The sequence below is a fragment of the Palaemon carinicauda genome, chromosome 15 (genome assembly GCF_036898095.1).
Source record: "Palaemon carinicauda isolate YSFRI2023 chromosome 15, ASM3689809v2, whole genome shotgun sequence".
NCBI classification, from domain to species: Eukaryota; Metazoa; Arthropoda; class Malacostraca; order Decapoda; family Palaemonidae; genus Palaemon; species Palaemon carinicauda.
This window is the reverse complement of record NC_090739.1, coordinates 87,782,422-87,797,421: the sequence shown is the minus strand read 5'-3', so window position 1 is coordinate 87,797,421 and position 15,000 is coordinate 87,782,422. Positions and strand designations below refer to the sequence as shown.

General features: G+C 39.4%; 1 protein-coding gene across 1 annotated transcript in view; it reads right to left on the bottom strand.

Moving 5' to 3' along the window:
- Positions 1 to 1,105: 1,105 nt before the first annotated feature.
- The window catches only part of LOC137654059 (uncharacterized), a 26,808-nt gene continuing 12,913 nt past the window's right edge, over positions 1,106 to 15,000 (bottom strand). The window contains exon 8 of the mRNA XM_068387694.1: positions 1,106 to 1,270. Within this exon, the coding sequence (XP_068243795.1) occupies positions 1,106 to 1,270 (165 nt within the window). The remainder of the gene's footprint in view (positions 1,271 to 15,000) is intronic.

The window sequence follows — 15,000 nt, the reverse complement described above, 5'->3', positions numbered from 1 at the left end:
TCATTCTTTTGAGTTTGGAGTTTATCCCATGTCTGGAAGAAATTCAAGTAAACCCTACAGTCGGGAATTCCTGCTTGTACCTGGTGAAGCCAAAAATGAATTATGAGTATGGTCAGAGGTCGTGACTCCTCTGCCATGAAGTGGAAACCCTCGTCCCTCTGAAATGTGGCTAGAAAGCCAAACCAATAAAAGAATTGTGTCAGCTCTGTAACACTTATGGATGGGATAAGATGGAGTGAGGCCCTCAGCCCCATTTGCTTAGAGTTACCAATGGCTTGGCAAGGGTGGTAGGAGGCAACGTAAGCCTTGATAACCCTGTGCAAGGGGATAAGCTGGATAGTACACGTTACCCCAAAGTGTCCTCCCAGTCCCTCATGGACCATGCGTAGCACCGCCAAGCAGAGATTGCGGGGAACAACTACTTGCCGGCACGAGACCTTAACAGGATCATGAGAGCCTTGGGTGATCTTCAGGGGCACCTCATCCTTTAGCAGGAACTCAGCCTTAGAGGGGTTATTTATTTCCACCTCTTTCGAGTAGGCGGGTGCCCTGTTGTTTACCAATGTCTCATCCAGCAGTGGGAACCTGATGAGCTCTGTCTGGCTCCTTGGGGTTCCGGTGCTTTGCCTCTTGCCTTCTCTGAGACCTCTGGCCTAGTGATTGAGGTAGCCCTATGTTCAGTGGTGTTAAGTGGCACAGCTTCACCTGGATTGAATTTGCGGGTACTCAACTCAGACTCATGGTGGGAAGAGGGAGACCCCTGGCCCTACTCTGAGACCTCTGGCATGATGCTTGAAGTAGCCCTATCCCCTGTGGTGGAAAGTGGCAAACCTTCACCAGAATTTACTTCTGGCATATGAGGCTCAGACTCACTGCTGGAGGAGAAAAACTCCTGGGCCTCCTCCCGTAGCCAAGCTACCTCACCAAGGTCAATGGTACTGAGCCAGTCGTCTTCCCTGCAGGTAGCGTCCTCGCAGTTTTAGGCTCCGGCTTGGCAGCCTTCTTGCACCTGAGGGGCACTCGTACCACCTTCATGAGCTCTTGACCAAAACGCAAGTTGTAGCCCTCATGCCTGAGATCACTCACTGCCCCTAATCCGCACTTCCTATGGAGCCTGGGGCGTGGTTATCTGGAACTCCACTGTTGGGAGTTCTTCGGTGACTCCTTCAAGGCACTGGTTCTCCCTGCATTTGTCCTGCTGGTCGTTGGCACCATCAGGTTGATGTAGCGAGTTATTGAGCTGGACTAATCGAGCATCTATTTCCCGCTTCTTTAATTCATACGCTCTCGCTTTCTCTCACATACTGCATTCTTTCTTGCTCTGTTCTTCTCCTGTCATTGGCTTCATCCGTGAGTTCCCGCACATACCTTCGCAATGCCTCCCCCTCATAGCCTTGTCGTTCTACCAAATCCACAAATGCACTGATCTCAGCAGCAGTCATTTTGCTAATTTCTTGTGGAGACAGTGACAAGAACAAACTCAACAGCACAAGGTACGATGTTGACCGTGCAAGAAATTACACGGAGGGGAAAGACGCTCTAGCCTTACGCAAAAGTCTCATGGAAGGAAGGATGAAGATGGAGCTGGGGAAAATGCACAAAGGCTGTGAGAAAATGCCTTTCGAGAATGAACTATCACCAAATAGTAAGCCTTGCAAGTAATTAAACAGGAGCCTAACTAGAGTACCAGGGTCACGACAATGGGTGAGCTTAGGCTGTCCGGTTGTAATGCATCCAAACAAGTAACGACATATATGACAACTGTGCTACAAAATAAAAAATGGAATCACAACTATAGGTGACCCTCTATGCTAGACAAAACAAACTGGAATCACAACTATACAGTAGGTGACCCTCTAGGCTATTCAGGAAGAAATAAAATCACAACTATGGGTGAACCTTTATGCTAGTCATAAAAAGAAATGGATTCACAACAATGGGTGAATCTCTATGCTAGTCTTAAAAAAAATGGAATCACAACAATGGGTGAATTTCTATGCTAGTCATATAAAAATGGAATCGCAACAATGACTGACCCTCTATGCTAGTCATAAATAAATGGAATCACAGCATTGAATGACCCTCTATGGTAGTCATAAATGAATGGAATCACAACAATGAATGACCCTCTATGCTAGTCATAAATAAATGGAATCGCAACAATGGATGACCCTCTATGCTAGTCATGAATAAATGGAATCACAACAATGGATGACCCTCTATGCTAGTCATGAATAAATGGAATCTCCACGATGTGTGACCCTCCTATTATTATTATTATTATTACTATCCAAGCTACAACCCTAGTTGGAAAAGCAAGATGCTATATGCCCAGGGGCTCCAACAGGGAAAAATAGCCCAGTGAGGAAAGGAAATAAGGAAATAAATAAATGAAGAGAACAAATTAACAATAAATCATTCTAAAATAAGTAACAACGTCAAAACAGACATGTCATATATAAATTATTAACAACATCAAAAACAAATATGTCATAAATAAACTGTAAAAAGACTAATGTCCGCCTGGTCAACAAAATAGCATTTGCTACAACTTTGAACTTTTGAAGTTCTACTGATTCAACCACCCGATTAGTAAGATCATTCCACAACTTGGTCACAGCTGGAATAAAACTTCTAGAGTACTGCGTAGTATTGAGCCTCGTGATGGAGAAGGCCTGGCTATTAGAATTAACTGCCTGCCTAGTATTACAAAAAGGATAGAATTGTCCAGGGAGATCTGACTGTAAAGGATGGTCAGAGTTATGAAAAATCTTATGCAACATGCATAATGAACTAATTGAACGACGGTGCCAGAGATTAATATCTAAATCAGGAATAAGAAATTTAATAGACCGTAAGTTTCTGTCCAACAAATTAAGATGAGAATCAGCAGCTGAACACCAGACAGGAGAACAATACTCAAAACAAGGTAGAATGAAAGAATTAAAACACTTCTTCAGAATAGATTGATCACCGAAAATCTTGAAAGACTTTCTCAATAAGCCTATTTTTTGTGCAATTGAAGATGACACAGACCTTATATGTTTCTCAAAAGTAAATTTACCGTCGAGAATCACACCTAAAATTTTGAAAGAGTCATACATATTTAAAGAAACATTATCAATACTGAGATCCGGATGTTGAGGAGCCACCGTCCTTGACCTACTTACAATCATACTTTGAGTTTTGTTAGGATTCAACTTCATACCCCATAATTTGCACCATGCACTAATTCTAGCTAAATCTCTATTAAGGGATTCACCAACCCTAGCTCTACATTCAGGGGATGGAATTGATGCAAAGAGAGTAGCATCATCTGCATATGCAACAAGCTTGTTTTCTAGGCCAAACCACATGTCATGTGTATATAGTATGAAAAGTAACGGGCCAAGAACACTACCCTGTGGAACACCGGATATCACACTCCTATAATCACTATGGTGCCCATCAACAACAACTCGTTGAGATCTATTACTTAAAAAATCAATGATAATGCTAAGAAAAGACTCACCCGCTCCCAACTGTTTCAGCTTGAAAACAAGGGCCTCATGATTAACACAGTCAAAGGCAGCACTAAAATCAATGCCAATCATACAAACTTCCCGACCGCAATCAAGGGATTTCTGTACAGCATTGGAGATTGTAAGAAGGGCATCACATGCTCCAAGGCCTTTACGAAAACCAAATTGCAAACTAGGGAATATATGATAACCTTCAGCAAACCTATTAAGACGTTTTGCCAGAAGACGTTCAAAAACTTTAGATAATATGGGAGTTATGGAAATTGGGCGGTAATCAGGGGGACTTGAGCTACCATAAACACATTTACATAAAGGAGTAACATTACCAATTCTCCAACTAGTGCCAAAAGCTCCTCTTCTTGCGCAAAATAACAGATAACTTTGGAGCTAAGAAATCTGCTGTCTTTATGAAAAACCAAGGAAAAATACCATTTGGGTCTACACCTCCATAAGCATCTAGGTCCACCAACAGAGCTTTAATCTCACGAGATCGAAAAGCTAAACTAGTTAGTTTAGCCTCAGGAAAACAGGAATGAGGAAGTTCAAGTTTTTCATTACTCTGTTTACTGTCAAAAACATCAGCCAAAAGGGTTGCCTTTTCCTTTGGACAGTGAGTGACTGAGCCATCTGGTTTATGTAAAGGAGGAACTGTTGCATCTACACCGAAGAGTGCAGATTTAAGGGTAGACCATCATTTATGTTCCTGAGTTGTACCAGAAAGTGTTTCTTTTATGGTTAAATTGTACTCCTTTTCAGTTGAGGCATAAACTCTCTGAGCAAAAGCTCGAAGCTGAGTATAGTTGTTCCAGGTCAAATCTGATCTGTTACCCTTCCAAAGTTGATAGGCCTCCTGCTTCTCCAAAAAAGCACGTCTACAATCATCATTGAACCACGGTTTGTCCTTCACTCGGTACCTTAGCACACGAGAAGGGATACGCCTATCAATTATGTTGACGAGATTCTCATTCAAAGGGATAACAGGATCTACACTATTATATAATTGTGACCAATTCAAGCACAAAAGATCATGTAAAATCCCATTCCAGTCTGCTTGGGATTTCATATAAATTTTACAAGAATATGATATATCAGGGACAGGCTGCTCAGTCTTCACTAATAATAAAATCAAGGCATGATCAGATGTCCAAACTGGAGAACCAACCTTACTAGTTATAACGCCAGGGGAGTCAGTGTATACGAGGTCCAAGCAATTACCAGACCTGTGAGTAGCTTCATTTATGATTTGCTCACAGCCTAATTCAGAGGCAAAGTCTAAAGCTCTTAAGCCATGGCGATCGGTAGGAGAGATAGAACTTAACCACTCCCTATGGTGAGCATTAAAATCACCAACAAAGACAAAAGAAGCCTTTCTATCATCTTCTTGTATATTAGCCATAATGGTAAGAAGACAATCGAAGATAGAATCATCCATGTCGGGATTCCGGTAGATCGAACACAAATAAAAGTTGTTATGCCTGCCACAAACTTTTATTACCTGAATCTCATGACATCCACATTGATATCAGGACTTATGAGAAGCAGGGTACTCGGTCCTAATATACACCGCCATTCCCCTGGCCCTAGGGATGGCATCACGTTTCAACATTATTGGCTTCTTAAAACCAGTTATAAGGAGCTCAGATGAGTTTCTGAGCACAAAAGAATATCATACTGTCTGGACGCAACTGTAAGGTCTTGGATATTTGCATGAAGACCGCGAATATTGCAGTACAGTAGATGACATTGACGAAATCTAGGACGCCCTGGTCCCGGATTTCGCTCAATGTCTCCAGACAGCATAAGAATTAAAAGAAATAAAAAAGAGACATCATACTTAAAAACTAGATTAACAAGAATTTCTAACAAAAACAATATTTACAGAATTATAAACAAAGTGATTGATGATACCCATAGACTATAGTAAAAAGTCGGAAAAACTGGTCAACATGGAGGAGCCGATACACCATGCAAGGCTAAATACCCTCCAGGATAGCCACTTCAACTGAAGGGAGGACGATAAGGATGGTTTTGAGAAGAAAAAGAATCAGAAAAAGGAAAAGACAACCTCTTGATAAACCACCAGGCATCCATGGCCCATCTATTAAGCCTGCCCAACACACCATTTCAAAAAAACAAAAGGAAGAAAAAAAAAATAAGATAGAATAGTGTGCCTGAGTGTACCCTCAAGCAAGAGAACTCCAACCCAAGACAGTGGAACACCATGGTACAGAGGCTATGGCACTACCCAAGACTAGAGAACAATGGTTTAATTTTGGAGTGTCCTTCTCCTAGAAGAGCTGCTTACCACAGCTAAAGAGTCTGTTCTACCCTTACAAGCGGAAAGTACACTGAACAAATTGCAGTAGAGTAATTAACCCCTTGGGTGAAGATGTGTTAAGTATCTCATTGTTGTCAGGTGTATGAGGAAAGACGAGAATATGTAAAGAATAGGCCAAACTATTCTGTGTAAGTGTAGGCAAAGAAAAAATAAGCCGTGACTAGAGAGAGGGATCCATTGCATTACTGTCTGGCCAGTCAAAGGATCCAATACCTCTCCAGTGGTAGTATCTCAACGGGCGGCTGGTGCCCTGGCCAACCTACTACCTACAATGCTAGTCATGAGGAAAAAAATGGAATCTCCACGATGTGTGACCCTCCTATGCTAGTCATGAGGAAAAAAATGGAATCTCCACGATGTGTGACCCTCTTATGCTAGTCATGAGGAAAATAATGGAATCTCCACGATGTGTAACTTTCTCTTTTAGTCATAAGAAAAAATGGATTTGTAAAAATGTGTGGGTGCATTCTTGCAACACCACCACTTGCAACTCTGTGACTTAGAGCAGTTTGTATTTATACCTAAAGTATAATAAATTAAATATAGCAAACAATGTCACTAAGTTTGCTTATTGCTTTGTTAAGAACATCAACCCCTTTACATACTTTCCCTTTAGTAAAAAAAATTAATTTAAGAAATTACACTCCCAAATATTTTATCTAAATGATCCTATACCCTGACTGAAAAAATTAAGTTGAATGTGATATCATAAATCCTTTATCTTTAGGTTAACATTATTACACAATCGTACGAAAATTATCCCTTTAAAAATGTACATAAAAATAATATCTCACGAAAAGTAACAAAATGAAATTACACACCCTTACTGTCAAAAGAAAAAAATGGAATAAGGAATGCCACGTGTTCTTACCGTTATTCTACAGAATTATGCCTCACTGGAAATTAACACGTGTTATAGTCAACCACGTTTTTTTCCTAAAATGTCGTAAATTTCAATTCACTTAGTTTTAACACAAAATTAACCATTCACTCACTGCCCAGTATATACAAATGAAAAAATTTATCCCTTTCAAAAATGTACATAAAATAATATCCCACGAAAGTAATAAAATGAAATTAAATAGCCTTACTGTCAAAAGAAAAAATCGAAATAAGGAACGCCACGTGTTCTTACCTTTACCAACACAGGAATTAGGCCTCACTGGAAATTAACACGTGTTTTAGTCTACCACGTTTGTCGTCCTAAAATTTCGTAAATTTCACTTCACTTTTTTTTTTTTTTTAAACACAAAATAACACATTCACGTAATGCACAATATATTTAATAAATGAGAAATTTTAACCACTGTGATAATAAACACTCAGAAAAACAGAAAACAAATTCTTCTCACGCGGTTGGCTATCCTGCTAAACAATAGGACTAAATTCTACCACGAGGGTTTCAAACCAAAACAGTTCGAGGTGCGAACACATGCACTGAAAAACACAAAACTTTAACAATGAAAATAGAATGATTTTACTGTTTTCTTCCACGGTTCCACCTCCAGTGATAATATAATTTACTTGAAATGAGATAGAGGTTTGTCAAGTCGCTAAAGACAGAAAATGGGGGAATTGGACTTTAAGGAAATTAATTTGAAATTACTGTCTTAGCGAACCCTAGCATCGGTCGCCAGTTTGTTATAGGCCCGTGGTTCGAGTCCGGCCTTGCTTAAGGGACAAGGGCCATAACAAAAAAATAACAATAGGAAAGGTCGCCAGTCAGCAATAAGACAAGGAATACTGACAAATATATGTATTTACAATAATATTCAAATAAAACTAATGAAAGAAAGGGGAGCACAACAGATAATTGTATTTTAATTCAAGCCACAAGGAGCTTTGAATGGAGTTTGGTGGACCGTGGATGAGACTTCAGCACAGCAATAACGTTCCCTGGAAAGGGAAATAAATTAAATTAAGACAGAAAAGGGGGGAAGTTGACTTTAATAAAATAAATTTGAAATTACTGTCTTAGCGAATCCTGGCAGGTTCGTCAGTTTATGGGAAGGGAAATAAATTAAATTATTAACAGCTCACTTACTTCTACCGGCTGGAAACACGATGTAGTCGTGTGGTTAAAACCTTTAAGCAATTAAATGAAAATGCAAAGCTTAGGGATTTAAACATTATACGTGGGAATCACCACTGTCACAGGGTGAATTAATTAAGGATAGAAGCAAACGGCATACGTGGAGGAATCTAGGGAATAGGTTAAAAGGTTCAGTGGGTAGGATATTTCTTTAAAGGATAAAAGGAAAAAATGGGATGTGATAAGGAAGGGATGGGAGGTTGGGTAAGGATAACGAGGATCTCAAAATCAGACACCTTACCTTAGTAAAAGGACTCTGGTTCCTCCCTTGTGGAGGATATGTAAACAGAGGTCCTACCTCCCTGATGTCTTGAGGGTGAAGAGAGATGGTGGTTCCCTCAAGGAGGTTGAGTCAAGAAGGGAGATCCCCAGTTTTCCCTGGGTACATTCAACCCCACTTCGCCCCCAATTGGGGGTGGTAGGGGGGAATTGGCCTGACCGCTGTCCTATTGGTCAGGCTTAGTCACGTGTTCCTACATCCTTCATATCTCGCCTCCCTCCTTCTCCTGGGACCTCGATGTTGTCACGTTACTCGTAAAAGGTGGCTGATCTCAAGGCGGGTAGACTGGCATAGGATGGTTGGAGGGGGGTAGGAGTCTTATTAGGGTCCCAAAACTCGTAGCATTTCGACTCATGCTTGCTGGCGGGGTCTTTTTTATTTGAAAAAAGGTGGCGTAATGGCCGCCAAGAATAACAGTATATATATATATATATATATATATATATATATATATATATATATATATATATATATATATATATATATATATATATATATATATATATATATATATATATATATATATATATATATATATATATATATATATATATATATATATATATATATATATATATATATATATATATATATATATATGTGTGTGTGTGTGTGTGTGTGTGTGTGTGTGTTTATGCGCGTGTGTGCGGTTTCCCCATTCCTACTCTTCCCATAAGCTAACTTTCGTTTTGACGTCCTAATTGCGTATCAATCTTTTAGTGGTTCAGATGAAGGTCAACAAACTCTCTCTCTGAGTATTCGATTGACTAGTTACTCTCCTGCCGTTGCGCTTCTTGGTCAAATTTCTTTCGACGAACATCTTGAAGGTGTTTCATAATGACGGAACTCAATTGAACCCTTGATCCCTTTCCAATTAAAATATCCTTTTTATAACTACCATAAGAGGTCTCGTGTCTCTGATTGCCTCTCTTTATGATCATGTTTTAGATTGACCAGCATATATACAAGGTGGACCAAGGGCCCTTGCGTTGGCAGCCCATAAGGGGAAGGAAGCGTAGGTTGCATCTTTTAAAATATGTTACTAGTGTTGGAGGACACGAACACTGACGACAGACAGATGATGATGAGACCAACACAAAAAGACGACCGAAGCTGGAGCCCGAAGCTTAAATCCGGGGCTCCCCCATTCCTGCTGAGAGGGCGGGGCTCCCCCCTTCAGTTTGGCAGGGCGAGGCTTCCCCCTTCCCACTGGTAGAGCATGGCTCCCCCCTTACCGCTGGCAGGGCTGGGTTTTCCCCCTTTCCGCTGGAAGGGCGGGGCACACCCTGCCAGGTCTGGGTTTCCCATTTCCCTCTGTTAGGCGAGGCTCTCCCCTTCCCGCTGTTAGGGCATGGCTACCTCCTTCCCGCTGATAGGGCGTGGCTTCCCTCTTCTCCCTGGCAGAGTGAGGCTTCTCCCTACACGATGGCAGGGCTGGGCTCGCCCCCTCCCGCTGGGAGGGCTGGGCTCCACCCTATTATTTCTATTATTATTATTATTATTATTATTACTATTATTATTATTATTATTATTAATATTATTATTAATAGTAGTAGTATTATTATTACTAGCCAAGCTACAACCCTAGTTGGAAAAGCAAGATGCTATAAGCCAAAGGGCTCCAATAAGGAAAAATAGTCCGGTGAGGAAAGGAAATAAGGAAATAGATAAATGATGAGAATAAATTAAAAATAAATCATTCTAAAAACAGTGGCAACGTCAAAACAGATATGTCCTTTATAAACTAGTAATAACGTCAAAAACAGATATGTTATATATAAACTATAAGACTCATGTCAGCCTGGTCAATATAAAAACATTTGCTCGAACTTTGAACTTTTGAGGTTCTACTGATTCAACTACCAGATTAGGAAAATCCTTCCACAACTTGGTAACAGCTGGAATAAAACTTCTAGAACACTGTGTAGTATTGAGCCTCATGATGGAGAAGGCCTAGCTATTAGAATTAATTGCCAGCCTAGTATTACGAACAGGATAGAATTGTCCAGGGAGATCTGAATGTAAAGGATGATCAGAGTTAGGAAAAATCTTATGCAACATGCATAATGAACTAATTGAACGACGGTGCCAAAGATTAATAATTAAGATGAGAATCAGCAGCTGAGCACCAGACTGGAGAACAATACTCAAAACAAGGTAGAATGATAGAATTAAAAACCTTCTTCAGAATAGATTGATCACCGAAAATCTTGTAAGACTTTCTCAATAAGCCAAATTTTTTGTGCAATTAAAGAAGACGCAGATATAATGTGTTCCTCAAAAGTAAATTTGCTATCGAGAATCACACCTAAAATTTAAAAAGAGTCATAGACATTTAAAGAAACATTATCAATACTGAGATCCTGATGTTGAGGAGCCACCATCCTTGACCTACTTCAAATCATACTTTGAGTTTTATTAGGATTCAACTTCATAACCCATAATTTGCACCATGCACTAATTTTAGCTAAATCTCTATTAAGGGATTCACCAACCCCAGATCTACATTCAGGGGATGGAATTGATGCAAAGAGAGGAGCATCATCTGCATATGCAACAAGCTTGTTTTCTAGGCCAAACCACATGTCATATGTATATAGTATGAAAAGTAACGGGCCAAGAACACTACCCTGTGGAACACTGGATATCATATTCCTACACTCACTATGGTGCCCATCAACATCAACTCTTTGAGATATATTACTTAAAAAATCAATAATAATGCTAAGAAACGACCCACCCACTCCCAACTGTTTGAGTTTGAAAACAAGGGCCTCATTATTAACACGGTCAAAGGCAGCACTAAAATCAAGGCCAATCATACGAACTTCCTGACAACAATCAAGGGATTTCTGTACAGCATTGGAGATTGTAAGAAGGGCATCACATGCTCCAAGGCCTTTACGAAAACCAAATTGCAAACTAGGGAATAGATGATTACCTTTAGCAAACCTATTAAGACTTTTTGCCAGAAGACGTTCAAAAACTTTAGATAATATGGGAGTTATGGCGGTAATCAGTGGGACCTGAGCTACCACAAACACATTTACATAGAGGAGTAACAATACCAATTCTCCAACAAGTGCTAAAAGCTCCTCTTCTTACTAACTTGTGCAAAATAACAGATAACTTTGGAGCTAAGAAATCTGCTGTCTTTATAAAAAAAAACCGAGGAAAAATGCCCTTTGAGTCTACACCTCCATAAGCATCAAGATACATTAACAGAGCTTTAATATCAAGAGATCGAAAAGCTAAACTAGTTAGTTTAGCCTCAGGAAAACAGGAATGAGGAAGTTCAAGTTTTTCATTACTCTGTTTACTGTAAAAAAAACATTAGCCAACAGGGTTGCCTTTTCCTTTGGACAGTGAGTGACCGAGCCTTCTGGTTTAAGTAAAGGAGGAACTGTTGCATCTTCACCAAAGAGTGCAGATTTAATGATAGACCACCATTTATGTTCCTGAGTTGTACCAGAAATGGTTTCTTTTATGGTTAAATTGTACTCCTTTTCAGTTGAGGCATAAACGCTCTGGGCAAAAGCTTGAAGCTGGGTATAGTTGTTCCAGGTCAAATCTGATCTGTTACCCTTTCAAAGATGATAGGCCTCCTGCTTCTCCAAATAAGCACGTCTACAATCATCATTGAACCACGGTTTGTCCTTCACTCGGTACCTTAGCACACGAGAAGGGATACGCCTATCAATTATGTTGACTAGATTCTTATTCAAAGGAACAACAGGATCTACACTACTATATAATTGTGACCAATTCAAGCACAAAAGATCATGCAAAATACCATTCCAGTCTGCTTGGGATTTCATATAAATTTTATAAGAGTATTATATATCAGGGACAAGCTGCTCAGTCTTCATTACTAATGAAATCAAGGTATGATCAGATGTCCCGACTGGAGAACCAGCCTTACTAGTTATAACGCCAGGGAGTGAGTGTATACGAGGTCCAAGCAATTACCAGACCTGTGAATAGCTTCATTTATGATTTGCTCACAGCTTGATTCAGAAGCACAGTGTAAAGCTCTTAAGCCATGGTGATCGGTAGGAGAGATAGAACTTAACCACTCTCTATGGGGAGCATTAAAATCAACAACAAAGACAAAAGAAGCCTTCCTATCATCTTCTTGTATATTAGCCATAATGGTAAGAAGACAATCGAAGATAGAATCATCCATGTCTGGATTCCGGTAGATGGAACAAAATTAAAAGTTGTTATGCCTGCCACAAACTTTTATTACCTGAATCTCTTGGCATCCACATTGATAGCGGGACTTATGAGAAGCAGGGTACTCGTTCCTAATATACACCGCCATTCCCCTGGCTGTAGGGATGGCATCATGTTTCAACATTATTGGCTTCTTAAAACCAATTATAAGAAGCTCAGATGAGTGCCTCATATTAGAAACCAAAGTTTCTGAGCACAAAAGAATATCATACTGTCTGGACGCAACTGTAAGGACTCGGATATTTGCATGAAGACCACGAATAGTGCAAAACAGAAGATGACAATGACAAAATCTAAGACGTACTGGTCCCGAATTTCGCTCGATGTCTCCCGACAGCATAAGAATTAATAGAAAAAAAGATACATCATACTTAAAAACTAGACTAACAAGAATTATAACAAAAACAATATGTACAGAATTATAAATAAAATGATTGATGATACCCATAGACTATAGTAAAAATTCGGAAAAAAAAACTGGTCAACATGGAGGAGCCGATACACCATGCAAGGCTAAATACCATCAAGGATCGCCACTTCAACTGAAGGGACGACAGTAAGGATGGTTTTGAGAAGAAAAAGAATCAGAAAAGGAAAAGACAACCTCTTGGTAAACCACCACCCATCCATGGCCCTTCTATTAAGCCTGCCCAACACACCATTCCAAGAAAACAAGAGGAGGAAAAAAAAAAAATAATAACAAGATAGAATAGTGTGCCCGAGTGTACCCTCAAGCAAGAGAACTCTAACCCAAGACAGTGGAAGACCATGGTACAGAGGCTATGGCACTAACCAAGACTAGAGAACAATGGTTTAATTTTGGAGTGTCCTTCTCCTAGAAGAGCTGCTTACTATAGCTAAAGAGTCTCTTCTACCCTTACCAAGAGGAAAGTACACTGAACAAATTGCAGTACAGTAATTAACCCCTTGGGTGAAGAAGTGTTTAGTATCTCATGGTTGTCAGGTGTATGAGGAAAAATGAGAACATGTAAAGAATAGTACAGACAATTCTGTGTAAGTGTAGTCAAAGAAAAAAATAAGCAGTAACCAGAGAGAGGGATCCAATGCATTACTGTCTGGCCAATCAAAGGATCCAATACCTCTCTAGCAGTAGTATTTCAACGGGCGGCTGGTGCCCTGGCCAACCTACTATAATCTAACAATTCAGCATATTGACAAACCAACATTGCATTTTACCTGCCAAGGGTTAAGCAGTACCTTCCAAGCGATCATAAGAGCAATTGGGTACTTGTCTGAGAGTATCCGTTGACAATGGATATATATATATATATATATATATATATATATATATATATATATATATATATATATATATATATATATATATATATATATATCCTAATCTTCACTATTTTATCATATAAGAAAACATATTTCTACCACTGTGTACAGCAACTGCAAAACTTACTACTACTCATGATACTATTTCTTTGTTGAATTTTGCAATTTGCATGATTCAACCTGGCCTAATCCTCCCTAGGTCTATCAGGAAGACCTAACTGAGCTTTAGATTTCCTAAGTTCAACGATGTTACGGTAAAAAAAGAGAATTGGAATTGCGTTCCCCCATAGTTTTCGTTTCTCATTAACCCGTTTATTTTCAAACTGATTCCTTTGAAAGTGCTCCTGCAAAAACAAGAATTAGTACTCGACCCCTAGTGGGTTATTAAGATACTTGAGGCGATTGACAAGGAAACAATAAAGATCCAGCCATGTCCTCATGATATTGTAGGAGGCGTAATTATGTGTCCTGTAGCATAAAGGGTAGGAAGAATTATCGTGTAGAAGCTACTGTAAACTATAATCACATGAAGAATAACAGTATTAAATTGAGTATGCAGATGCAGAAAACACGAGCAAAAAACGCGAATTCATATTCAATAAACAAAAAATCATATATGAATAACCATATATAACATATAAACCACACAGTAAATAAAAGGAATGAATTTCATTTTCCACTTGCTGCGTTTCTCTTATCTCTCAATTAAATTTTATTTTAGGTTCTTCTACTTGAAGGGTAAATGAGGTTCTATCAAAGCCTAGAATAATCATCCAACAATAACAAAATCATATAAGCTTATATTAAATATGATAGTTATCTCTTACTCAAGTATAGCCTTATTATGCATTATTATACTTTATTCAGTTTGAGAGAGAGAGAGAGAGAGAGAGAGAGAGAGAGAGAGAGAGAGAGAGAGAGAGAGAGAGAGATAATCTCGGGCTGGATATGCTTGGTTGCCATGCCATGGCTGCTGGTAACAAAATGGTGGCCTGTTTTGAAGTTTCCGCTACTCGCGGGCAGACTATTCGGTGTATGTGTAGGCAAGGACAAAATGAGCCATAAACAGAGAGAGGAATTCAATGTAGTACACTCTGGCCAGTCAAAGGACCCAATAATTCTCTACCAGTAGTATCTCAACGGGTGGCTGGTGCCCTGGCCAAGCTACTACCAACCACTAATATTTAAACAAACTAGTTCTTATAGAAGTCTTTAGATATTTATAATGCAA